This window comes from Lissotriton vulgaris, chromosome 2_1, assembly GCF_964263255.1.
Source record: "Lissotriton vulgaris chromosome 2_1, aLisVul1.2, whole genome shotgun sequence".
In the NCBI taxonomy this organism is placed as follows: Eukaryota; Metazoa; Chordata; class Amphibia; order Caudata; family Salamandridae; genus Lissotriton; species Lissotriton vulgaris.
The window spans coordinates 1,219,525,825-1,219,553,494 of record NC_141687.1 but is presented as its reverse complement, the minus strand read 5'-3'; the positions used below and the strand labels follow the sequence as shown (position 1 = coordinate 1,219,553,494).

General features: G+C 47.6%; 1 protein-coding gene across 2 annotated transcripts in view; it reads left to right on the top strand.

Moving 5' to 3' along the window:
- The window catches only part of IGSF9B (immunoglobulin superfamily member 9B), a 1,223,958-nt gene that overhangs the window by 774,043 nt on the left and 422,245 nt on the right, over positions 1-27,670 (top strand). For both annotated transcript variants that reach the window (XM_086956939.1, XM_086956938.1), the window contains exon 15: positions 897-981. In XM_086956939.1, coding sequence (XP_086813065.1) covers positions 897-981 — 85 coding nt within the window. The remainder of the gene's footprint in view (positions 1-896; positions 982-27,670) is intronic.

The following is a 27,670-nucleotide window of genomic DNA, read 5'->3' as shown; positions in this document are numbered from 1 at the left end:
TTTCATGAGCCTCTTTTCAACTTCTTGTTTTTCCATCACACAATGGATCGGTCTGTTTGCATGGTTTACCTGTTCAGGATCACATTTGCATTTTCTTTCTACTTGGCTTCTAAATTGTTTATGTATTACCCTGGTGTTACCGTGCACTCTTCAAAATATGTGCTCCTCTCTTTTTTCACTCCTTTGAATGATCTGCTTGGCGGGAAGTCCATTTGAGTCCATCTGCCTCCCTTACAAATTCTTTGCTAAATCCTTCACACAGGCCACTGACCAAGTACTTACTGGGTTGATGATGATGCAGGATTTTAATATGCTCTGCAGGACCCACTGGGCATTTAATGGTGGGGGAATAAAAGTAATCATAATGTGCAGGGCAGATCTCAGCTCTCAGTGGTCTCAAGCTCCCACTGACTGTACCTGTGTAGCCTTAACCCAAATTTAGGCAACACTTACTTCACATTCAATCTGTAACAATAGCTAAACCTTCCCCTGGGTGGCCCCCTCCTGAGTGAACCAGTCATTGTTATGGTGGTTATCACAGCTCCGGAAACATCAAGAAGTCAGACTCTGGTGATGGTGCATACTTGTAGTCACAGTTACAGATTCATGCATAGCACTCCATTTCTCCTACATCGTTGACTCTCCTTCCCCCTTGCTTTGGTAATGCTTTCCCTACATGCTTCACTTGCTCTCTGTGTGTCTTGTTCTACTTCATCCCCTATCATGCAAACCCTAATTAGTTTTCAGGTACATAGTTTACCCCTACTCCTTTGCTGCTCTGTCCCTTCCCCTATCAACACACTAATTAGGAAGTATGTGTCACTCCAATTTCCTTGTAGCAGGCATTCTGGGATGGACGTTAATTGTTCATGCTGTTTGTGCTGATATTGTTACAGGACACCTGGTATGAGTTCCGAGTACTGGCGGTTATGCAAGACCTCATCAGTGAGCCAAGTAACATTGCTGGTGTCTCCAGCACAGGTAAGGCTGAAGGTGAGTGTCATTACTCCAATCTGTGATGATGACACACAGTAGAGTGATAGCAGCATGATTTAAAGCCAGCACACCTGACAAAGGTAGCTCTCCAGTATCATGTAACTTACGCACAACATATTGCACAATTTTCTTTTGTCGGACAAAGTGACCTTGAACACAAGGCACACCACAGTAACACTCAAAGAGCAATGACAAACAGGATAGGCTGTACTAATTGGCAATATTCCACAAATCAGTAACAAACTACTCAAGCAGTGCCACACTGACTTCTAGGTGGGATTGTATGCCATAATAATCAGGGGTGAGGGCACAAAGGTCGATGTAACAGGACTGGTCGCATTTACTTCTAAACTTCCAAGATTTTATCACACCACCCAAAACAATTAGACATATAAAAAAATCATGGGAGAGCAGATTCCATGGTAAGCTTGTTAAGAAACACATTACTAGTTACAACATAACACATCAAGATCAATTCCTGCTACTGTCATGATCCCAACAACTATACAAACAGTGAGGAGAATATGGTAGAGCCTAGAACAAGTGTCTAGAAGGCCAGCGGTGTGCTTTTAACAATCTCCACTCAGACCTGAGAGGAAAACCACTGTTCAGTATCCCAGGAAATTGCAAAAAGTTTGGAATGGAGGTTTTCATGCCTTAATTTTCCCTGTGGAACACCGTTTCACAACTCTTAGTATTACTTTTAGATACTCATATACACTTTCAAAATATTGTATCCTCACACATAACGTAAAGCAACACAAGAGTTGGAAAATGATTGTTAACAGCAGAAGAAGTGTAAAGGGTTAGATCCTGGACTCAAAAGGTTAAAGTAACCCTGGCACTACCCTTCCGCACTGCCAAGATTAGAGCTGGTCTCAGCAATCAAAGACTTTCAAAACCTAATCAAAAGAGTGAGCAAAGCATGCAGGGACACAATCCCAACTTTGAAAATACTGCTAGAGTGCAGGCTTTAACATTGTGTTTTAGCTTCCGTAGTAACACACACCTTAACAGCCCTGCATGACAGTATATCATGTAGCAGTGACACACAGAATAAGCCACTTAATGGCTGAGACTCTCATCAGCTGACCCCAGTGGCAATTAAGTGCCTAGCAGTGAAACACAGCAGCCACAAATGACATTGTTTCAGAACATACCCACGTCACAGCAACCACACACTGCAGAGCAGCACAACGTTGTGCAGAACGCCAAGCACCATCATTTTAAAGAGAGCAATGGAAAAACAACATGCGGTAGCACAGCAGACTATTGCATACAAGCACTGAAGATTCAAAGGCTTAATCAAAACATTTTCAGAGATGAAAGTGGCAAATAGGATTGTTACGTCGTCAGTCCTCGGGATCGGTGTGATGCCTGAATTGCCCACCTCTTGATCTAGCCAAGCCTACTAGCCGTAATGGCACAGGTCAGTGGCAGGATCAAGTGAAGGAAGGAAGGGAAGGGGACAGCAAGGAGGGAGACCTGAAACAACAAAGAACATCCAATAAGAACCAGGTATTCTACCAATACTATACCCACAATGGTTATTCAACTACTATTGCAGTACCTGTAACTAAACCAACAAGCACTGGCGTTGCCAATAGGTTTCGCATTTGGAAAGTTGGGGCTATTGGTTTTGTAAATGACATTTTATTTATATATCGTTATTGGCATTGTCAATAACAATATATAAATATAAAATGTCATTTACAAAACCAATAGCTCCAACTTTCCAAATGCGAAACCTATTGGCAACGCCAGTGCTTGTTCTGAAGGGGGCCCTGGAACTCGCCAACCCCCTCACTTCGGGGGCTTACGTAACGTTACGCCACTGGCGGTGTGCCCCAGAGTGCATAGGCTAAATGGGAGCGGAGGGGTTGTTCACAACCTGATGCAGAGGTAGGAGTGAAAAGCTCAATCGATTCCTCGAAGAGCGGCCTCCTGGGGCAAAATAAACATGTTATGGCAATATCCGCGTGTTCTATAGTAGGAAGGGACATCTCCGCTATAGGATGCTCAGGGAGAACGGTATGGGGCCTAATCAAGAGAGTCACCCCCGGAGCCGGCGCTCTGCCCCTTCCGTCCCATGTAAAGTTTATAGGGCTGGGCTGACCATTTTGCCACTCACTGGATGGCTGCAGGCCAGGGGCTTCAGATCAGAATTCGTTGTCATGAACTACCCCTGCCCCCAATGTCATGGCCTATTCTATTCGCTATTTTCTGCTGTAATGGGCTGCAAGGAAAATTGTTGCCAGGGCTACGTTTTGATTTCAGTCCGTTAGCCTGGTTTTGAAAACGCATCGTCAAATAAAGCTATTAGACGTTGGTGCGAATGTCACGGCTCCGACGCCTCTGCGGACCTCAAGAGAGGGCTGCAGTGCGTGAGAGCGCAGATATGTCTCTTCACACAGAGCCCAGTTCAGGGCACTAGGAAAAAGAGAAGGTAACAGGAAACGTGCCAGCAGCGGAACTCTGCGATGCTCATTCTCACAAACATGACGAGGCAGCTTTTCCACACACACTCTCCCTCCTCTGACAGGCCATGGCTGTCGAGGAACATGAAGCCGAGTAAAACATATGGACATGCGTGTACGGTGGGGACATCCGCTGCAGCGTGTAGTAGAAAGGGAGAACCAGCTGGGAATGTGCTACCCAAGATAGTGCCTCCTAGTAGCCGTGGGAGCACATTGTTCATACTTTCTTTCCAGCGGCCACAGTTTTGTTTTCCTAGAAACCGGCTCGCGGTACATTTGAGTACATCCAGCGTGGAATGCAACCATGGTAGGAGTAATGCGGCAGGTGCAGTGGCACCGTGGCCTTTGGGCTCGAGGGGCCCAATAGAACCAATAGAACTACTAATAGAAAAGTAACATTCAAACCCAGGTGTGCGTGCGTCTACCCATTACAAGCCAAGCATATTTAACCAGCACCTTTGTGTCAATTACAATAAAATGAGATAGTTAATAGATTCAAATTTTACAACCGAGCCAGGGAAGAGGATGGGGACTTTCCTTGCTTGCAGTATGGCCTAATGAGCCCTTGCAACGCCACTTGCTGTAGCCCCTTGCAGTGAGGCCGCATAACGTCTTTCGCCGTCGAATCACTTCAGAGTTTGTCAGTAACACTCACCCTGTGCAATGTGTCTTGTCTAAAATGTGCGTGTCTGTGGGTCTGCCTGCGTACATCTGGGTGTGTACTTGTGTTTAAAAGGGGGGGCTGCCTCAGTAACTGTCCTTGTGCGTCTTTCTCCTGCTGACGATGTCTGTCTTCGTGTGCTCGTCAAGGTTAACGCATGTGTGTATCTAGGGGTGCATACATGCCTGTTGATATGTGGCCCCCCATCTCTGTATGACTCTCCAAGCAAACCTTAAAGTCCAGGCTGTTTTGAGAAGCGGAGTAATTTTAAAAAGAGAAGGCAAATGGCCGGAGGGAAGCCGGATGGGGCGGAAGAGCCTGGTGGGGGGGTGGGAATGCGAGCGAGGGGAGGACACGAAAGACAATTAGAGACAGAGAGAGGAAGGACAGTGGTGGGAAAATAGAGAGAGAGAGAAGTAGAGAGAAAGACACATTGCGACAAGGGAAGAATAAGATCGAGAAACAGATCGAGCTAGACAGTTGCGCTGAGAGTAGAGAGTGAAAGAAAGAGTGAAAAAAAGCGGGAGAGCAAATGGAAGAGACACAGGACAGAAAAAGCGAGGCATAGAGAGAAAAAGACGACGAGGGAGGGAGAAGCGGAGCAATTTTAAAAAGAGAAGGCGCCGCAGGGATTCCAAGAGGCTGTTTTACGGCCTGCCTCAGATCGCGTTTATGTCCTTTTTTCCCTTTTACATAAAAAGGCATTTTATCCATATTTCACGCAGGGTTACAGAATCTCAAGCGAGAACACGATGCAGTGAATCGCAAAGCGAAAACAGTGTTGATATGCTGGCAAATGGCCGGAGGGAAGCCGGATGGGGCGGGAGAGCCTGGTGGGGGGGCGGGAATGCGAGCGAGGGGAGGAGAAGTGTGGCAGGCAGATGCGCGGAGGGAAGCCGGATGGGGGAGGGAGAGCCTGTATAATGGAGAGTATTTTGAATAAGTAAAGAATAATCCCGAGATACCCAATAGTTTTGGATTTTTAAAATTTCTTTTGTTGTAGTAAGTTTCTAATAAAATCCATGAACGTTCAGAACGATACATATCTGCAGAAAAGATGGGGCATTCTAACTGTTAGCGTGACATATGTTCCATGCATCTCTGGCGACTTTGAGATCGCTAAGCTAGAACAAGTGAATGAAGTTAATTTTGCCAACAATGTGAATATATCGTAAGAATTACGAGTACGAGTTCCAAGGGGTTGGAGATATAAAAGGAGGCGTCGGGGATGGGTCAGTCTTGTGCAGGACAGAGCTTCCCACGGATTACACAGTTACAAGGGAAGCCGGATGGGGGCCGGAGAGCCTGGTGGGGGGCGGGAATGCAAGCGAGGGGAGGAGAAGTGTGGCAGGCAGATGCGCGGAGGGAAGCCGGATGGGGGCGGGAGAGCCTGGTGGGGGGGCGGGAATGCGAGCGAGGGGAGGAGAAGTGTGGCAGGCAGATTAGGGAGGTGCGCGTGCTTGTGTGTTCACGTGACCCGCTTTTGTGGTCACGTGACTCACATGCACTGTGGAAAAACCGCAGTGGTTTGACGAGTCGAATCGAGCACTTGAATGTTCGCCTATTACATTCGCAAGCGAATGATAATAGGCGAAACCTAAAAAGCAGACAACTGTGCTTGAGACCTGTTGCGATCAATGATATAATCCAAAATAAACTCTGACTGTAGAGGGAAAACATAAACACAACCAAAAGTATACATAAGTATTGTAATACAATATTATCGTACTCAAACACCCCCATAGATGTAAGGAACCTGCATAACCTACCCTTTGTCTGTACTTGCTGAATCTTAATGGACACTTTTATATAAGCATAGCGCCTTGGCCCCAGCTGTCAATAAAGGGTACTAGGAATCGCTGATGCTCCTTGATCAATATTGGAGTAAAGGCAACGTTTGTACAGACTTAAAGTACGAGTTCTCCGGATATGAATCACCTATGTAAAACACTTGTAAAGTACATAGTCACATCAGGGCCACAGGAAGTCCCCCGCCCCCAAATGCCCAAACCCGCAAATAATACACAAACACCGTGTTAGGTTTTGGGAAAAAATTGCTGCAGGTTTATTACATACAACATATGTAATGATGGTGGGTTAACTTACGGGCGATCCTAGGCAGGCCGCATTCTCGCCACCTGCCCGCCTGTTGAGCCAAACAGCACAGTGGCGAACCACCCAACTGCTGTACAATTAAAATTTAACTACTGACACGCCCATTGCGGGGCGTGACTAGGCAAACCCCCGGTTGCACAGGCCCACAACCGCCCGAAGGACTACTGGGGCGCCGACACGAATTCCTGCACCTCCCATGAGGTTACAGGTTAGGCTCTGGCACCCCTATGTGCCCGCTGAAGTACATCGTTTGCACCTCTCTTCTTCCGGATCGCCCAGTAACTCCGCCTGCAACGAGAAATGAACACATTAGACTTCCCCACAACCCCCTCATTCTGACACTCTGGGTTCTGAAAGGGTGGGAAAAGAGTGTCCTGAGGAACCCGCGACGACGTCCGGAGCGGCAAAGAGGTCCTCCAACGGGGTGCAGGAGCTTAAGTACCCCTGGAGGCCCCTCCCCCCCGCCCCGGAAGAGAAACATCGCCAGCCGCCTCCTCCAACCAGTGAGGAGGAGCAAGCTCGACATCCTGCAGGGGGGGCGGGACAGCCCTCCGAGACTAGGAGCCCGCCCTCTCAATGGCCACTGCGTGGTCTCGGGCAAGCGCATAGTCACATCAGGGCCACAGGAAGTCCCCCGCCCCCAAATGCTCAAACCCGCAAATAATACACAAACACCGTGTTAGGTTTTTGGAAAAAATTGCTGCAGGTTTATTACATACAACATATGTAATGATGGTGGGTTAACTTACGGGCGATCCTAGGCAGGCCGCATTCTCGCCACCTGCCCACCTGTTGAGCCAAACAGCACAGTGGCCAACCACCCAACTGCTGTACAATTAAAATTTAACTACTGACACGCCCATTGCGGGGCGTGACTAGGCAAACCCCCGGTTGCACAGGCCCACAACCGCCCGAAGGACTACTGGGGCGCCGACACGAATTCCTGCACCTCCCATGAGGTTACAGGTTAGGCTCTGGCACCCCTATGTGCCCGCTGAAGTACATCGTTTGCACCTCTCTTCTTCCGGATCGCCCAGTAACTCCGCCACAGCCTGTGCGGTGGTACCCGCTGCCGCACAGGCCCCCCCACCATTGCTACCTTCGCTACCTGCAACCTTTGCTCATGAGTGCTTCCTTCAAATCCAGCAGGAAGAGGTCCAATCCCACGGGCGTGAGGTGAACACCATCCTCCTCAAAATAACCCTTCACTTTGTCCTGTATCATGTCATGTTTGATAAAGCCTAGACCTCTGCGATGGGTGAACTTTTTCATGGCCGCATTGATCCGCCTTCTGGACCTCTCAATTGCCTCGTTGGACTTAGCACCACGCCAGGATCTCCTGGATACTATTTCGGACCACCAGACCTCGCATTCCCGAAAAAGGCCACTGATGATCCCCAAATCAGCCTTCATTTTAGACAGCAGAGTGGATTTCCCCAAGTACGTTATGTCATTACCACCCAGGTGGATTATCAAGTGTTGGGGAGGGGGTCCACCCGCGGCAAGAGCCTCCCGAAGCCGAAAGAGTAAGCTATGCCAACGCATGCCCGGATAACCCCACCACACGCAGTTTATACTTGAGAAGGCACTAGTCCACTGCCTGACCGCTGCCCTCCGGGCCAATCTGTCAACCATGGAGTGCCCCATGACCCATACTCGTGAACCTGTCAAAGAAAGACGCAATATGTTCAAGGGTGTGTATTGAGTAAATCACAAGTTAAACAATATCGCCACATCAAAACACAGCAAACAAAGCACAAAATTTACACATGAGAGGAATCAAGGCCTAATGTAACGTTTATAGCAAGACGATTCCCAGCGCCCTACTGACTGAACCTGAACTGGCTGCATACCAGCACGGAAAGCCGAAGTGGCCGCCCCTATGCGGAAGGAATGGCTAGAAAACTTCTTCCCCTGTCTTAACAGACCCCCCCTGTCCAGGCAGGCCAACATGATTTTGTCCATCTGGTATTTGGTCAAGGGGCTGCGGTCAGTATGGACAAAAAGGTAACCCGGCCCAGCAGGCCGTATTGCCAAGAAGGCCCGTAAGACCGCCACCGGGCAGAAGCGGGGATCCCCAAGGAGGAAGAGCCTGATATCAGACCCTTTACCGACCTGATCAGTCTTGGAACGCCTAAGCGTGATGGACACACCTTCCACAAAAGCTATATCCTCCACTCCCAATGCTACACCAGAAACATCTGTCTTAGAGCGGGCCACCAATTCGCTACTCCGGAAGGCCCCAAAGAATGCTAGAATAAAGGCTGCAGAGAACAGGGCCGCTTCATACTGCGAGTGCACAACTGCCCGTAACACTAGCAACATAGCCTGAAGCGAGGGAAAGTCAATGGGGGACCTGTCATCCTGGACCCTGGGTTCCTCCCGAGCCCAACCCTTCAAAGCGGCCCTAATCACAAAGGACTTGGCTGGGTCTCTACCCCCACACAACCTAGCCTCATGGCTAATGGCCGCCAAGTGGCCGCAAACCCAAGAGTGGGACTTTCCCTGCTTCTTAGCCCACACCACAAAAGCCTGAACTCTACCCTCCAGAGGCAAGGCCTGTAAACCTAATTCAGAGATGACTTTAAGAAAAGTGGATCGGTGATTCGCATAGCGTTTCCTTGTCCCCAGCGCTAAAGATTTCTCTCCTAATTCTCTCAATTGCTGCTTCACTCCAAGATGTGCCAGAGCCTTGGTGCAAAGGGGGTCATCTCCTCTCTCGCCTGAGGGCATGCCGCCCGGAAACGGTCCCACTGCAAACGAGAAAGTGCATCAGCTGCGACATTCGTGACCCCCGCAATGTGCCTAGCTCTAAATTCAACATTGCAGCGCAGGCACCTGCTAGCCAATTCACGGAGTAGGGACAGCACTAGCGGGCAACTGGCAGTTAGACCATTGATTGCCTGCACCACTGCCATATTGTCCGACCAAAACAAAACCTTCCTGTTAGACAGAGTATCAGGCCAAAGATGTAGAGAAATCACAATGGGAAAGAGTTCCAGGACGGTAATGTTAGCAGTAATACCGCGCTTGCGCCAAGCATTAGGCCATTCCTGCGCACACCACAGCTCACCCAGAATAGCCCCAAAGCCCTCACGGCCTGAAGCGTCCGTGAACATATTCAACTCTGGGCTCTCCACCCATGGAGACCTCCATATCACTGTACCATTAAAATCAGATAGGAAGTCATCCCACATTTGCAAATCCTTCTTGAGTCCAGAGGTCAATCTAACAAAGTGATAATGCTTGTGGACCTTGGCAGTAGCCCTGGCTAGGCGCCTCGCAAAAACTCTCCCCACTGGAATGACCCTAGCAGCGAAATTCAGCTTGCCTAAAAGACTCTGAATGAGCCCCAGAGATGCCTTATCCCTACCCAGCAGAGCATGAATGTCTTTCTTCAAACCAACCACCTTTTCTGCCGGAAGTCGTGACACTCCCTGAAGCGTGTCGAGCTCAATACCCAGGAAGGTCAGCACTTGCGCAGGGCCCTCAGTCTTACCTGGCGCCAGCGGCACATCTAAGCGCCCAGCCAGGTCAATGAAACAGTCCAGGCCCTCTTGACATTCCTGCGTGCCCTCCCTCCCTATAAAGAGGAAGTCATCCAGGTAATGTGACACTGCTGACACTCTGTACTCTGCTGTGAGGGCCCATTGTAAGAAGGTGCTGAAAGCCTCAAAGAAGTCACAAGATACCGTGCAACCCATTGGCATACACTTATCAAAATAGTACCCCCCTTTCCACTTGAAACCCAGCAAATGCTGGCTGTCCGGGTGTACTGGTAACAAGCGGAAGGCTGCCTCAATGTCGGCCTTCGCAAGCCAGGTCCCCTCCCCAGCTCTCCTCACTAAGTCAATGGCCATGTCGAGGGAACAGTAAGAGACAGAGCAGGCCGCCTCAGGTAACCAGGAATTGACAGAGTTCCCCTCTGGGAAAGACAGGTTATGAATCAGCCTGAAAGCCCCAGGTTCTTTCTTGGGGACGACGCCCAGTGGGGACACCACAAAGTCAGGAAGGGGTGGGGACGTAAAGGGGCCTGCCACCCTCCCCAAGGTCACCTCCTTGCTAATCTTCTTGTCTACCACCTCAGGGAGCTCCCTGACAGATTTTTGGTTCTCTGCATCCCTGCTGACCCTAGGACCCTGATATGGGATCTTGAAACCTTCCAAGAAACCTAAGGTCAGACATCCCTATCCTTTTCATTGGGATAAGCACGGAGGAGGGACAACAGGCTGGGGATGATGACTGGGGACGGGCCTTCAGAGCTGAGGGGGTGGGAGTCCCCACGGGGCAACACCGAGACTGAACTCTCCTGTAGGGCAGAGGAAGCAGGACGCAAAGCTGAAAAGGGGGGCGCAGCCGGAGGTGCTAAGGGCGGGGAAGGGATCTTGGGGTTACTATTTATCCTTGTTGGCAGCACTGGCAGAGGAAGACCGCTTTTCGCAGGATGACTCTGGGTGGGAACCTCCGCATTTGTTGCAAGCGTGGGAAAATCTACATGCCTTTCCCCAGGTGCAATTACCTGCATTGTACAACCTGCAAGTGGCAGAGACATTCTTCTTGGAGTACTGTCTGTTGAAACTGCCCCCACCGCGCCCCCCGCGAAAGGACTGCCTGAAATTACTTTTCTTCTGAGAGAACACCTTATCGTTTTCAGCCTTCTTAACCTGGACAACACTGTTGGCCCCGCTCTCAGCTTTTCCTTTACCCATGTGTACCATCCACAATCTAACTTCAACCTGGTCCCAATCTAACTCTGGACAGACAGACATTTTCTTGCGGAACTCACAATCGTATAAGTACCACCCCATCCCGGCTGATGCTTCAGCTTCATTGATTATGACACTGTTATACTGGAATAAACCTTGCGCCTGATCTGGGAAGCGCTCAGTGATCAACGCTGCCAGGATAGCAAATGCCTGACGCCAGTTTTTTCTTTTCTTTTCTGGCCAAGACTGAAAGCGCGCTTTCTTCTCATCCTCCTTGGAACCCATTTTTCTCACATCCACCCCATCCGCCCCCAGCATCAGGAGGGAGAAAATGTCTATAAATTCTCTACGCCAGATGCCCTCCTTCGCTGCCTGCGGGACCTGCCAGGCTAGTGAACATTTGCCTGACAAGAGAGGCGCCATGGTCATCAATACAGTGGGCGCAGGGATGGTCACACCCAAAGCAGGGGAGGCTGCAGAAGACACTGATGCCGCGGGGGTAGGTGCGGCCGGATAACTGCTTGTGTCAGGGCCGGGGCCGCAGCGGGTGTCAGAGCATCCTGGGGTACACCCGGGACCAGCGGCAACACTGGGGTAGCAAGCGCTGAAGGAACAAAGCTTTGAGCCGTGCTGGCAGACAAGGCAACCACCCCTGCCAGGGAGCTGGCAATACCCCCCCCCCCCTTGAACAGAAAGGCCACCCCAAACTCGAGCCACGTCCACCTCCCCAGCGGCAGGAAGTGTTGCCACAGCTGCTGAAGCCACCGACTGAGAATGTACTAACTCAGCAGACTGCACAGGGGCAGCGCGCAAGCCGGCTCTGATTTCTGACATGAACAATGCCAGTGAGTCTGTAATCTTACCCAGATCTTCCCGGGTAGCATATTCCGAACTAGGTACTGCCGGGCGTGGGGGCGAGGGGGGGCACACCCGAATCACCTCCGGGGGGGGACGCCGGGGCGTGCACAATAACGTTCCTGACTGGGTCCGCCGCCCTGGTCTTAGGAGGAGGTTCTGCTGGGAAGTCCTTCACTGTCGGCTTCCTAGTGCGCTTAGGCCTCAACGTGGCCGGGTCCTCTGCTACTTCTATTTCCGTTACCAGGGGGGCAGGAGCCACCCCAGGGGCTTTAGGGGGGTTGGCCAACAAAAGTTCACTGGCCCACGCCACCCCATTTGACTTTATCATATCCAACAAAGCTTTTATCTGTGGGTCCTGAACAGGTCCTAGGCCCGAATCATCAACCTGGGACGTCTGTGTAAATAGCGCGGGGGACCCCTGACTCTCCATGGTGCCTTTGAACGTATCCTGAAAGAGAGATAAGCATGAGCCACCATGTCCAACAACAATTTGCAAAAGAAAGCACCCCCTCCCAATAACTGGCCGAACCCCCTTCCACCCTCCCGGGGAACTCGCCCGCAAGGGCATGTAAAGAGAGGAGGGGTGCCTATGTGGCTCAGGACCTGAAAGAATGGAGAACAGGTACTGACGCGCGAGAAATAGAACGTGGGGGGGGGGGGGGGTACAGATCCGCACTTCCGTCGTACATACCTCTCCTAATATTCCTTTCAACGCTAAAGGAACCTGTAGTAAGGGGGGTGCCCCCCGAGGCTGCTCCTGTGACAGAGTGCAACTGTGAAAACAAAACAAAGTAAGCTACTGGCAGGAAAATTTCTACCGGCCGGAACCGGAAACATAACGTCCGACACAATGCCTGATTAGTTGACGAGCGCCCCCCCCACGGCCCCTCCCCGTGCAAAGTAGGGAGCGGAAAAGTACAGCCTGATGAAGCCAGAACAGCGCCCAACACTTCCAGTCGTACATACCTTCCACTAGTACCGGAGAGAGGGGGGGGGGTGGGGGGACGGCAGCTCCGAAAGGCCGAGAAGCGCCACACGGTCGCAAGACTGACCTTAATCTGAAAAACAAAGCAGGACAATGTTAAATGAAGAAAGCGACTGTGCATCTAAGGACGTGCACCCCTGCAGCAGGAGAGCAATCGTTTGGCCAGCTCTGCGCACAACCAGACAGGGTGGGGTCCCCACATGCCGGCCACAGGGTTATCGTCAAGGCTGCGCGCAGACCCAACGCACCGTCCTTGGTGGGTGCATGGCTGGCTATGCGCTGCGCACCCATAGCATGGGTTGGGACAGGTGCCCCCAACACGACGTCCTTAAAAGTACATTTTGGGGCTCCTAAAGGGAAGACGAAGAAGTCAATTAATGCGTGGAAACATAGGTAGAGGGCCAGGGGGGGCAATCGCTCATTTGCATTAAAGCACACAGGCCCCAGGCGGGTACCAACCCTCGACTTCGTTCATGGCACAATACACGCGCTTTTCCCCCAGTGCAAACCCAGGGTGCCTGAATAACGGGAGCGCACCGCACCCCCCCAGGCCCGTTCTTCTAGTCCCACCCGCCCCCCCCAAGAGAAGACACAAGCGCCGCCGCGCGCCGCCCTCCCGACTGCACACGTGGCATCGGCCCGAATGGCCTCCACCGCACACCCCGCAGGCCGATCAAGGCTTTCCCTCGGGGTAGTAACAAATGAATGGGACGGGGGAGGCAATTGGTAGTTCGGGGGTAATAATAACAGTAATAATACAGCATGTGAAATACAAACGTAATTGATGCAGGGAATTGAATAAAACAACACACATTTGCATACACGGCAGAACCGGAGCTCGGCATGCCGCGCTCGTCGAGTCCCAAGCCCACGTGGGCCGAACACCGACCTCGCTGCCAAGAAACCTGCACGCTCCGATCACCGGAGCATCTTTCTGGAAAACGGAACATTGTCTAAACATTCGAAAGGCGCGAGCACATTTGACTTGTACTCAACACAAATCTTTTAAAATGGCCGCCACGTTGACCGACCTAAGATGGCCGCCCCAGAAACGGGAAAGGTGGAGGAAGAACACTCACGGCTCCCCGAGACAGTGAAACCGACACACGTGGGTGTCACAAACACGTCACAGGGCCCCCACCAATAGCAGCTCAGGAGATGAAGCGCCGCCAAAGCACCGCAAAGTGTTCAATAGTAAAACCGCTAATGAAACAAATTGCCGCATGTTCTAACAGATAATGCGTCACGGGTTAAGTAGCCGGGCACAATTTGAGCATGAATATATAACTGTAGGTGGCTGGACACGAACCACCAACGCATCTTTTAGCAACCCACGCCCCCGGTGGCGAGAGTGGGGGCGAGGGGATCGGCTGCGGTAGGGCCGCAAGGACCCGGACCCGGGAACCCAGGCAGCAGAAAACGGGGCTCGGGTACACTGCGCCAACGTGGACGTTCTGACGCCGCGGCGGGGCCCGAAGAAGCTACACGCCGGACCCGCCAGATCCCCCCTAAAAGAGGAGAAACGGAACAACAAGGGGAACCGGACGTCCTCCCCCACAGCGGCCCGACGCTAGCGGGCCTCCTCGCCAGACTCACGACTCCTAGAGAGGGAGTAGGCGGAGGAGGGGGGGGGGAGGATTAGGCACAAGGCCTCGCTCACCGTCAAAAATCCAAAAGAGTGTCCCGAGGAACCCGCGACGACGTCCGGAGCGGCAAAGAGGTCCTCCAACGGGGTGCAGGAGCTTAAGTACCCCTGGAGGCCCCTCCCCGCCGCCCCGGAAGATAAACATCGCCAGCCGCCTCCTCCAACCAGTGAGGAGGAGCAAGCTCGACATCCTGCAGGGGGGGGCGGGACAGCCCTCCGAGACTAGGAGCCCTCCCTCTCAATGGCCACTGCGTGGCCTCGGGCAAGCGCAGAGTATAAAACCATAAGCAGAGTTACCCAGAGCTTTGTTCCCGTCATCAGTTTCTGTTCGAGAGCCGTGCCGGGCACTCTCTGAAGGGAAGCAGGAAGAAATACCGGCAATGATGCCAAACAAGAGATGAGAACAATGCCCAAAAATAATAGTCCCCCACACGAGTGCTAAGCAGGCACTCGCCAACGGGAGGCAAAATACATAATGAAATTGGCCGACAATGCCGATCGGATCGTATCCACAGGAAACTTAAGATGAACCTGCCCCCGCATGAGTAAACACCGGGCACTCCCCAACAGAGGGCAATATCCGATTCGGCCGACAATGCGATCGAAAAACGAACAAACAAAGAGAAACCTTCCCCCGTACGAGCACCAAGCAGGACTCACCAACGCGGCATGGGCGATGTCAGAATCGGCCGACAATGCAGATCAAAGAAAACATGCAGCCGTCCTCTGCACAGACTCCTGGCCAGGAGCCCACCAACAGAGGGCAGAACTAGGAAGCGGACGAAAATGCCGCCCGAAACAATCAGGACGAAGATCCCAGCACCAAGGGCACGGTGGAAAATCCGACGGCGTTTCCTGTATTGTGCCGGTCTTTATGGGACACCGTCGCACACAACTGGTGGTAGTACTCATGGGAAATCTAGTTCTTGATCCAGGAAGAAGCCTATTCCTTCCTGAATGAGGGTAATTATGGCAATGTGTTACACACAACTGGGCATATAACAAGGATAGGCGGCATCATGGCAAAAAACAGGGACACAGCACATTATGCTGCTAATGTATGCACACTGTAGAAATGTTAATTCACACTAAATTAACACATACATGCACTCTGGTGACTCAGAGTGATCCCCTCGATTTATATGGAGTCTGACCAGGTTGAAAGTGGTCAGCAGTGGATGTTTGTTCTAGTTGTGCCACACCCTGGTGCCCTATGAAAAGCTTGTTCCTTGCTTGTCCAGTGCACTGAAAAACAGCCATGGACACTGCCTGAATTACTCCCAGTGAAATCAGCATCTAATGAAGATGACAGTTGGCTCAAGGAGTGACTACTGGCCAACCTTTCTCAGGTCATACTCCAGATAGAACAACAGCGGAGCAGATGCTTATTTTTCCATCTTATATCCAAGACAGTAGCCATTAAGTGACCATGTCTAGTTGCACTTTGTTCTTTTCTTTGTACTTATGTCTTCTGGGCATCTGAAGTTACTAGGAGATTTCTTTTTGAGATAATCCCTTAGGAGAGAAAAGAAACAGACAACGTCTTGATTTGACTTGAATAGATTTCCATTACAAGGAGTTGATTCCTATTTTGGCGCTCAGTGCAAGAGGACTTTGCATGCCTTCAAAGTCTACAGTAAAAGGGACAGGATGGGGAAAGCCCTACAATTATTGTCCTGATACTCCTATCCACATGAATATTTTGAAATGCACTGAGCAGAATACATTATCTCCCTGCATTTCATTTGACTCCAGTTACTGATAGGCCAAATACCTTAAATGGAGAAAGCAAATGTTCAATAGCTGTTTGATGATCTTGGGCTATGTTTCCGTTTGGAAGAAAGGACCTGGAGCAATGTATCAGTATGCGTACCACCTGAAAAAAGGTTGGTCAACCGCTGATTGTTAGAACGAGACTCACAATTTTTAGAATGATACACACTACTGGAACTACTGGATATCAACGCTTTTATGGGAGTTTGGCATTTGTCTCTTGACATTGTTTAATTTTAAGACTGTGGCATGGAACTATCCCTCAAATTCAAAGTCCCAGCATTTGGGAACCAAAGGTTACCGGATGATACTTGGAAGTAGTTTCTTACATGCTCGGACTAATGTAATGTTGGCGTGCCAAACCATATGCATTCCATGCAGTTCCCTAAATGTGAGCAGTGGAAGTATATGTCAACCCATCAAAAGAAATGCAAAGTGGCTATGTGCCAGTAAAGAGAAGAGACAAACATAAGCAGAGGAAGGCAAGCCATCGAACAAAAAGCAAGCAAATCAGTGACAAATTCAACTAATTGTATGGAATGGGCTAGCTCTAAACGCATAAGCTTTTTGGTATGGACTACAAGAGGCATTTGCTTAGTGACCGCTAAAAGCTGTCTGGTAGGCAATACCTTAAAACCTACCTTGGACCCACTATTTTAAGCAGATATCAACCCATTTCCTTATTACCATTCTGTACTAATGTAGCAGAAATGGAAGTGTATATTCAGATATCACCATTCATCTCAGCCAATTCCTTTGAGTCTTTCCAGGCAGGATTTCGCCCCTGTGATGAACCCAACGTTGTTTTGTTTGCTGTTAAAAAGAGCTGGACATGATCCTGCAATTCCATGGTCTGTCCAGTGTGTAAAAATGCGGACAATACCGAGTTTGACCTGAGATTTGATGTGCTCTCTGAAAGAGCTCAGAGGCAGCCCAAATAGATTTTAGACTAGGTCTACTACAGTTGTTATTTGGATGAACTGTAACTGTCTCAAGTTAAACAATTTCAAAACAGAGGGCGTAGTGTTGAGGTGGGGGTGTGCATGATCTAGTCATCTGCACTGTTGTCTAATGATTTGTCCCAATGTCCTATTCTTTCTCAAACAGTAAAAAATGAAGGTGTCTACGTCAATGACGACCTCACATTTAAACCCCAGTTAGCTAAGGTATCTGCCACATCCTTTATTACTTGAAAGTTTTAAAGAAGATTCTCCCTTTTCTTCCTGAACTCACTCATTTCAATTTTATCATGGCAATTTATGCATCCTGCTTGGATTATGTCAGTGCCCTTTTCTTGGATTCCTTGCTTTCACGTTTCTACCTCTTCAGTTGGTCCAAGCTCCTGCTGTCACTCACTGCTCAGTCTCCCTTGTAGGACCTCGATTTCCAGTCACCTAAAGATAATTTGTTGGCTTTCCATTTGAAATGTAATCTGTTCTACGTACAAAGCTCAATATTTCAAACAATTTATAACAAGAGTCAATCATTCATTCATTAGCTCTTCAGCAGGTTTACCCGATGCACTTAACATGCTCTGCTTATTCCCAGTGTTCCCAAGATATGGAAAACTGGTCGGGTGATTGCGTCTTCTGTTACCAGGTGATCATTCTTTGGGATTCTCTTCCTATTGATCTCTACTTAGTGACTAATTACAAGCTGTTCAGAAACAATTTGTATACTTCACTCTTCCAATTGTAGTTGTCCAGCTTGCACTGACTGTGCTTTTTGGGCTTTTGACTAGTGTTAGCTGTTGTGTGGTTTAAGTGTCCGAATGGGATTTTGGCTTTAAACCTAGAGTTCTTGACCCCATGTATTTGCTTAATATTCAAGCATTGTCTTTCTCTATCTCTTTGATATAATACCCAGTTGAAGTTGAATATTGGGTGTATTTATGTTTTCCTCTTTATGTCGGGGAAATCTCCTTGGCAGTGGTATGTAAAAATACAAAAATGGGAAAAGTTATGTCCAGGTGCCATGCTTCGTAAAGAAGCTGTACTCTATGGTTTAGCATGAGCTGTACTCTATGGTTTAGCATGAGGGAGATGCATGCAGGTACGAACAACCTGGGCTTTTCAATAAGCCATGTCTGGTTCTGGCCATCTGTTATGTTATGTGAGTGTTTAGAAACATTTCCTAAACTACACTAGAAATGCAAATTATGTAAATTGTTCTTCAAATACTGGCAGAATTCTTTTGAATGCCAAACTAGATCACGGGTGCCTTGCATGTTAGATCTGGGGGTATTCTGTGGTCCATCAAGACGGACATGTCCTTCTCTTGGCGTTTCATGATTTTTCTTTGAGTCCTGTTCACATTCTGTCCATAAAAACTTCCATCATCTTGCCTGGGATCAAATAAACCACCTTTCTATCAAAGCAGAGATACAGGTGCACAAACTATGTTAAGCCAAAATATGCACAGTGGCAAGGAAGCTTTAACCATTGGGCCCGATACAGGATGCAGAAAAATAATATGGTAGGCATATTCTCTATATTGACATATTGTTGTTCATAACCATTAAACACTGCACGCATGTGTGGGATTCAGAGTGCAATGAAAATGATTTAATGAAGAAAACTGAGCTATTGTAAGCAGCATTTATTTTAATATAGTCAATTATAGTAAAAAGCTCATTACAATGAAATACAATTTAGCTGAGGGAAGACAAGGAGAGCCTATAGACACCTAACAGTAGAAAGAGATAAAGGTGGTTGGGGGGCGCCGGACTTCAGGCTCTACTATTGGGCCGCTGTAATGCAGTACTCCCGGGGGTTAATAGGTGGGGGAGGCACAGAACACACAAGAGAAATCGAGGCAGGATCAACTAATGTCTATATCACATTGCTGGGTGAGGAGGCGGAGAATGGGTTTTTAAACACAACAGATTTCACTTATTTTAAGCATACACGGTTTAAGACTTTGAAGGCAGCCTATAGGGTGTGGCAAGGAGTGACAAAAAAAATTGGTTTGGGCAGATTTAATAACTACACGCGGCTGTACACAAATTGTTCACTACCGGGGGAGATCTTTAGGGATGCTACTATGAGAGACTGGTATAATAAGGGCGTAGTGAAAATAGGGAATCTGTTGGATAGCCAGGGGAACATGCTACAGTTTGGGGTGTTAAAAACAAAATTCGGGTTAGAACACAATAGCTTTTATAAATATCTTCAAACCAGAAGCTTTTTAATACAAAAACAAGGTGGCCCGGCAGGATTGGGACATTGTAAAATTATGGAATATATAGAAACAACCAATAAGTGTACGATCAGACAACTTTATGCGGAACTGAAAGACAATAAAACAGACGAAAGGGTAAAATATTCACAAAAATGGTCAGAAAAATTGGGGTCGGGGTTAGAAACTTTTCAGTTATCTTTGGATTTGGGTAGAACAGTGTTATGCTCTGCAACTCTCCAATCACAGCACTTTAAAACAGTATTTTCACTTTATCACACCCCGGCCAGAATCGCACAGTGGGGCGGCACGTCGGGAATAACATGCCCTCGGTGTGACTCAAATGAAGCAGACATAGTAAATATGTTTTCGCAGTGCCCACAACTGTTCACCCTGAAAATGGCCATCGAGGAGTTTTTTGATAAATCACTTAGGTTTAAGATTAAACTCACTGATGAATTAGTTATATTGGGGGTGGTTGATACGGCAGAAGCTATGCCAGTAGAGTTTATTTTTGTTTCACTTGCAGTTTATCGTATTTGCATAGCAAGAAACTGGTTGAATAAGGCTCCCCCCCATTCCAAGAATGGATTGCAAGCCTTCTTTCTATATATAATCTAGAAAAAGCAATCTATGAGAGGAAAGGTAGGAGGGCTAAGGTATTAGGTAATAGAATATGGCAACCTATCACAAGGTGGAAAAACAGTAGGCTAAACCCAGGTCAGTGAAAGAAAGATTCTTTTGTCTTTTTTTTTGGGTTCTTCTCGATTGCTGTATAGGTATGGGTAGTATATATTACGTATATATCTGTCTGATGATTCTTTTACGTGTATAATAATGTATATAATCACCTGCGAAACAGGTATGTGCTGTAATCATATGCAGGAATATGTGGAAAAATTTCTTGGAAATGCTTAATAAAAATATTTAAAAAAAAAATAAAAAAAAATACAATTTAGCTGAAAATCCCATTTCTCAAAAATAGTAAAATGACACTATTCCTTCAGGAACCCTGGAGGTTGCGATCCCTGCAGATGCAGGGATGGTAATTTTTACACTCTGCAAAGAAAGGTTATCTAAATACAGCTGAGACTCGCATAGGCATATGTTTTTTTTTCTGTCAAAACATTTTTTAAACCGCTTTTTGGTTTTAAATCCATAAGGATGGCTTCCCGATAACTCCTTTTTTTGAGATAGGAATATATATTTTTAACACTAGGAGAGTAATTCTTCAGTTGGCTCTCTGACTTCTTCCTATAGATGTAAAAGATCTTGGTAAAGTGCACATACTTTTGTGATTTGTCTTTTAAAAACTCATATCAATGAGGATTGTGACATATGGGAGCAGTTGCCACGTGGGATGTTGACAGACAAAATGTGTGGTCTCCTGAAGTCTTAACCTGATATTTTCTCAGAAAGAGGAAGACACCAACTGTCTCAAATGGTGGGAGGAAGTGATCCCTCCTCTTTAGAACTTGGGGATCACTCTGATATCTCTAAGAGCTCATTAGAGAAACGATGTCATTGACCCCATTCTCACACCTAATTGGCATTAAGACATTAGATATCAAGGAATTCACCTTCAGACCATTGCTGGTCACCTGTTTGATTGCAAGAATCCCCTTTTATCATCACATCAAAGCCTTTCTTGACATTGGCTGGGATTTTGTGGTAAAGATCCTCCACATTCAGATCCTCTTCAGCAACAAGACATGCACTATCACAGAGCAATGGATAGAAAGGAGCAGTAATACCTGCATTATATATGGTAAGGGCACCAAAGGCCGTTTAGCTGAAGTATGTTAAATAAAACCCTGACTTAAAGCTCCACTCAAAACCTTCATTAGGGCACTTGTAGTCCCCTAAAGAGGGCCCCGAATGTTCAGCCGCAGGCATCTCAGGGTCATGACCCTCTAGCAGCATCATAGGTTTTATTCCAGGGGATACTCTTCAATAGTTATAAGCACTGAATAATCTCCGCCCATGTGCGGGACCCCGGAGCATATACAACAATACATATATATGTGTATGTTTAGAACCACGAGTACATAGTACTATCCAAACATACATATATACATGTATAAACACATAAATATGCAGCCTATTATATATCCAATAGGCTAAGAAACCAAAATTACATGTATTTCTATTGTGTGAAAATAATATCACACACAAATACTGCAATAGAGAAAATGCACTGCAATAGTGTTCCACAACAACCTTTTATTTCCAGAAAAAAACAGGTAATAGCAGGCCCAGAGGCTGCATAGATAAATAACATAATTGTATATAAAAAACTGGCACCTTGCCTTTAAGGCTTCCAAGAACCTGGACACCGTGCCTTTAAGACCTCCAGGAGCCCCCTGCTCCCATCATGCACCACAGGTGACAGTAAGGTTAGTTCTTTTTTCCAGCTCCTTCTGTGACATCCTGGAGCTTGAGCTCGTCAGTTTTTTGTCTTTTCTAGTCAGAGTTTGTTTTCTAACAACTTTATTCGACGTTTTCTGCTGCTGGGATTTTTTCCAGTATTTTGTTATTTTGTGATCGGAAATACCAGCTTTATTCCACAAGTGCCCTTCCTGTGGGAAGAAGATGGCAAAATCTGACCCTCACTCTGTGTGCATTTTGTGCTTGCCATCCTCACACAACCCATAGGTTTGTTATCATTGTCAACAATTTTCAAAAAGAACTCTGCAAGACAGAGAGAAGATCAGGCTTCTTGCCTCGTTGGAGAGAGGAACCATAAAAGTGGCCTAGCAAGTCATCATACCTCTAAGAAGCCCTCCTTTCAGGAAAAACTGAAGAAGCGGCCAAGGTCTGCCTCTCCAGCCTCCAAAAGTAAGAAGATTCCTGAGTTCTCACCGTCTGTGGCGAGATCGGCATCAGAACAATAGTTGAGGCTCTACTCGACATCCTAAGTGGTCGTCGAAGCCTCTGTCGACCTCAAGACATCGGTCGGCATCGAGGTCTCCACTTCCTTCCCGAAGGTCGGCATTGATAGGATCGATGACAAGATCACCCTCACGGACCCACAGGCGGTTGATGTAGAGGGCACGTTCACCGTCAAAGTCGAAGACGCCGCAGGTACACCAACAGTCGGTGTCAAGAACACGTTCCCGGTCGACGTCAAAGAGACCGATGTCGACAGCATCACCGCAAAGGCGTGAATCCTTAATTGGATCTCCGCAGCAGCGGTCAACGTCGATGGTGGCACATTCCGTGTCGTCGTCGGACAACGCTCGACGTCTAGGGATAGATATCCTGCCATTTCTGCTGGGGACTTACCAGAGAAGCCTAGATCGGCATCGAGATCCATGCGCTCAAGAGGAGCATCTTCATCACCTGGCATCACCATTATCCAGGTAACGCCGGAGGGCTCACCGACTCCCACAGAAAAGTCTCCTCCGATTCATGTGTCACCAAGATGGCTGGAAAGCGTAAGGCACTGGAAAGTTCCTCCGAGGTCTTCTGAGGGAACTCTTCCTACAGAATCTTCCAGACCCTCTCCTCGCAGGTCTCAGAGACGATCTAGATCTCCATCACAAAGGCGTTCACATTCAAAAGGTTGCTCAAGATCTCGCCATTCTCCTACTCCAAAGAGGAGATGGAGGTCTCCATCAACAACCTCATCTTCCAGGTCTTCCTTTAGGGACTATTCACCAACCTTATCTTCTACACCGCCATCCAGGGTTTCCCCGATTGACGATATAAGTACTTTCAATGAAGTGCTCTACTAGGGTTCTAGCAAGTTGAACATAAGTTTGACTGAACTACCAGTTTCAACTTCCGTCATATTTGAAAGCCTGCATCATAGGTCTTTGGCCAGACATCTTCTACCTTTGGTCTCAGGTCTGCTAGAGCCAGCAATGTAGACTTCCCGACTCTGGCCACGGTGGGCTCTGCTACCACTCAGATCTCGAAGAAGTATAAGGCCCCAGACCAAGACCCGTTGTTTCTTCGTGCCAACTCACCTCCAGATTGTGGTGACAGCCAGAAAAACACATTCTGCTACTTCCTCCTCCTCTGTTCCTCCAGAAAAGTACAGTAAGAATATGGACTCCTTGGGGAAAGAATGTGCAATACCTCTGCACCAGCCCTGAAAGTAGCTAGTGCTTCCGCCCTGCTGAGTCGGTACGACAGATCATTGTGGGACTCTTTGGGAAGGTTCACGGACAAGCTACCAAAAGAGGACCAACGATAATTCCAAGACATCCTGCAAGAGGGTGGATTGGTGGCAAATCAAGTAATCAGTACAGCAGATTTAGTGGCTCACGGATATTCCCATGGCCTTTGCTCGAGATGTTCAGCATGGTTTCATCTCACGGGTCTCAAGCCTGATGCACAGAGGAAGATTGTCAACCTTCCCTTCAATGGCTCTTCTCTGTTCGGGTCTCACACAGACAATGAAATGTCCAAGATGAAAACTGAACTGGACAGTCTGAAGGCTGTTTGTTTGGAAAAGCGAAAATATTTTTGACGTTCCTTTCAGCAGAAGGTTCAAACCCCTCACTGGACCACACAATACCAAAGTCAGATGCAATCAACGTCTCACTATCAACAGAGGAGACCTGGGCAAGGGAGAGGACCGCAGAAACAGCAGTCAACTGTACCTAAACCACCAACAAAACAATGAGGTCTGGCTTCCTCCATGCCCATTGACCACTCCGGTGCGGGGAAGTGTTTCTTTACATCTGGAGGAGTGGAAAAAGATAACGAAGGACAAGTGGGTCATCAATATTGTGCAGAATGGGTATCTGCTCAGGTTCAAATCTCCACCTCCATCAATCCCTCCGTGAGAGAAATCTCTCCACGACCACCATTTGTTACAAGCGGAGGTGAACATTCTTCTACAAAAAGGCGCCATAGAAAAAGTTACCATTCCACAAAGGAAACTGGATTTATTCTCACTATTTCCTTGTGTAAAAAAGAGGCACCACCACAGAATACATACCAATACTTGATTTGAGACTGTTGAACAAATTCATTTGCAAAGAAAAGTTTTGAATGTTGGCACTGCATTAAATTTTCCCCCAACTTCATCAAGGGGGCTGGATGTGCTCCATCGCTTTGCAGGATGCATACTTCCTTGTTCCAGTGTCCAAGAAACATCACAAATTTCTAAGGTTTTGGGTTTCATTCCAGCATTACCAATTCACATTTCTCCTGTTCGGGCTCAAATCGGCCCCTCGAACATTCTCAAAATGCATTGCTGTGGTGGCAGCTTTTCTCCGCTAGCAGAGGATAATCATATATCCCACCTGGACCGGCTCCTGAAGAGCTCTTCCCCTGCCCTGCTGCAGACTCATCTCTTGTACTGTCTTCAGCTACTAAACCGGTTGGGCCTTCATGTCAACTTCAAGAAATCTATCTTCAATCCAACACAGAGGATCCACTACCTGGGTGCCTCCCTGCATACCTAAAAAGCAAGCGTATGTCCTTCGGAGGAGAGGTTATCCTCAATCCACGAGAAATATTAGAAACTCCTTCACACACAGCGTCCCACAGTCCGACAGGTGTCATCACTGCTGGGCTCAATGGCGTCATGCATTTTCATCGTACCAAACGCAATGTTAAATATGCTTCCTTTACAACAATGTCTGAAAGACCAGTATCAGGTCGCTGGGAATATCATGTGATTCTCCATCAGTCAGCCAGGGATTCCATCCGATGGTGGATGAAGCGATCCCACTTGATGAAGGGAGTTCCTTTTCACCTGGACCCCCCTACTCAGACGATAGTCACGGATGCCTCACTCCAAGGATGGGGTGCCTTTATGGGTCCTCTGCAAGTTCAAGGTCTATGACCAGAAAGAGAACGAGGTTTCCACATCAACCTCTTAGAGCTGACAGTCATGCATCTAGCTCTCAAATCACTGTACCCTTCGCTCCAGTCTCAGTCCATTCTGATTCGAACGGACAATACAACAACGATGTATCACTTCGAACAAACAGGGTGGTACCCGATCGAGACCTCTTTCCATAGTCTCAGACCATCTGGAACTGCCTTCTCGCACAAGACCTATTGATTATGGCCATTCATCTCCCGGGGACACTCAACTCCCAGGCAGACGTCCTAAGCCGAGACTTCGTTGAAGCTCACAACTGGGTGCTCAACAACTAAATCACTCAAAACATCTTTCAAAACTGGGGTGTGCCAGCCTTCGACCTATTTGCAGACGCGGTAAACACAAAATGCCCTGTCTTCGCATCCAAGTTTCCCCAACCAAGCTCTCAAGAGAATGCCCTTTTGATTAAATGGTCTAAGACATTACTGTACGCCTTTCCACCGATTCGTTGATTCCTACAGAAATCAACAAGTTCTACAGGACCAACACCAGAATGATCCCAATAGCCCCGGTTCGGGCTTGTCAGTGGTGGTATCCAAACCTTCTTCAGCTATCGGAGGTACCACACAGGAGGTTGCCATGTCGTCCGGATCTGCTATCCAAGCTTGCAGGGAAGGTTTTTCACCCCAATCTCTCATCCCTACGGTTCACGGCATGGCTCCTGAAGTCCTACAGTATGGACACCTACAGTTGACTTCAGAATGCATGGACATTCTCAAAGAGACCTTCCACTAGGAAATCATATGCGTTCAAGTGGAAGCGTTTTTACCTATGGTGTGTGAACAATGGACATGATCCCATCCGGGGTCAAGAACAGGTGATTTTACCATATTTGCTGCATTTGGCAAAATCTGGTCTCCAGTTCTCCTCTATTAAAGTCCATCTTGCAGCTATCACAGCATATAGAAATCCCCCTACTCAGATTTCCTTTTTCAAAATTGCTCTGGTCAAAGATTTCCTCGAGGGTTTGAGAAAGGTTTACCCTCCAATCAGGGCTCTTTCTTCTCCATGGGAGCTTAACATTGTTTTAACAAATATGATGGGGGCTCTTTTCAAACCTATTCATAGAGCTTCTTTACAACATTTGACATGGAAAGACGCTTTTCTAGTGGCTATTACATCTGCTCGCAGAGTGAGTGAGATCCAGGCGCTGTATTGTAAAGAGCCCTACACTATGTTTCATGCTAACCGAGTGGTTCTAAGGACACATCTGAGTTTTTTACCTAAAGTAGTCTCGGATTTCCATATTAATCAGGCAGTCAAACTCCCTACATTCTTCCTGAATCCTTCAAATCCTCCAGAAAGGTCCCTCCATTCTCTGGACCTAAAGAGGGTTCTGAAATGTTATTTAGACAAAACAAAGGAACTAAGAAAATCGAACCGTCATGTTTATTAACCTTGGTTTCATAAATACTGGCTCGGCAGCTTCCAAAAGATCTATCTCTAGGTGGATAGTGTCTTGCATATCATTGTTATACCAACTAACCAACAAAACCCTCCTGGGCAAACCTAAGGCCCATTCTAATAGGGGAAAAGCCTCTACCATAGCTCTCCTTAGGAATGTGCCCATTGCAGAGATTTGTAAAAGCTGCTACATGGCGATCAGTTGACACTTTCACTCGTCATTACTGTTTGGACTCTGACACACAGGCGATGCTCAGTTTGGGCAAACCTCTCTGAGAAATGTATTTGGTTAATGCCATGTAACATGTTTTCTTTAACTGTACTTGCTGCTGTTTGCTTGTCCACGAGGAAGTGGGTATGGGCTTGCTACTCTATTCAGTGCTTATGACTATTGAGAAGTATCCCCTGGAAGAGAAGGATAAATTACTTACCTGTATTCCTAGTTCTCTTCCAGGGGTATACTTTTCAAGTCATAAGTAACCCTCCTGCCTCCCCGGACGAGCATTAACAGTGCTATCCTGAGTTGCTCGCATCATATATGCTGGTTCCTACAGGTGTATACACCGTAAAAATGAACTGACCGAACTGTCACCTGTTGTGCATGATGGGATCAGGGGGCTCCTGGAGGTCTTAAAGGCATGGTGCCAGTTTTTTCTATTCAGTGATGTTATTGATCTATGCAGTCTCTGGGCTAATTTCCTGCTATTACCAGTTTTCTTTTCTGGAAATAAAAGGTTGTTGTGGACCACTATTGCAGTGCATGTTCCCTATTGCAGTATTTGTATGTGATATTATTTTCACACAATAGAAATACATGTAATTTTGGCTGCTTAGCTTATTGGATATATAATATGCTGCATATTTGTGTTTATACATGCATATATGTATGTTTGGACAGTACTATGTACTTGTGGTTCTAAACATACACATATATATATATATTGTATATAATCTGAGGTCCCGCACGTGGGCGAGGATTATTCAGTGCTTATGACTTTGATGAGTATACCCCTGGAAGAGAACTAGGA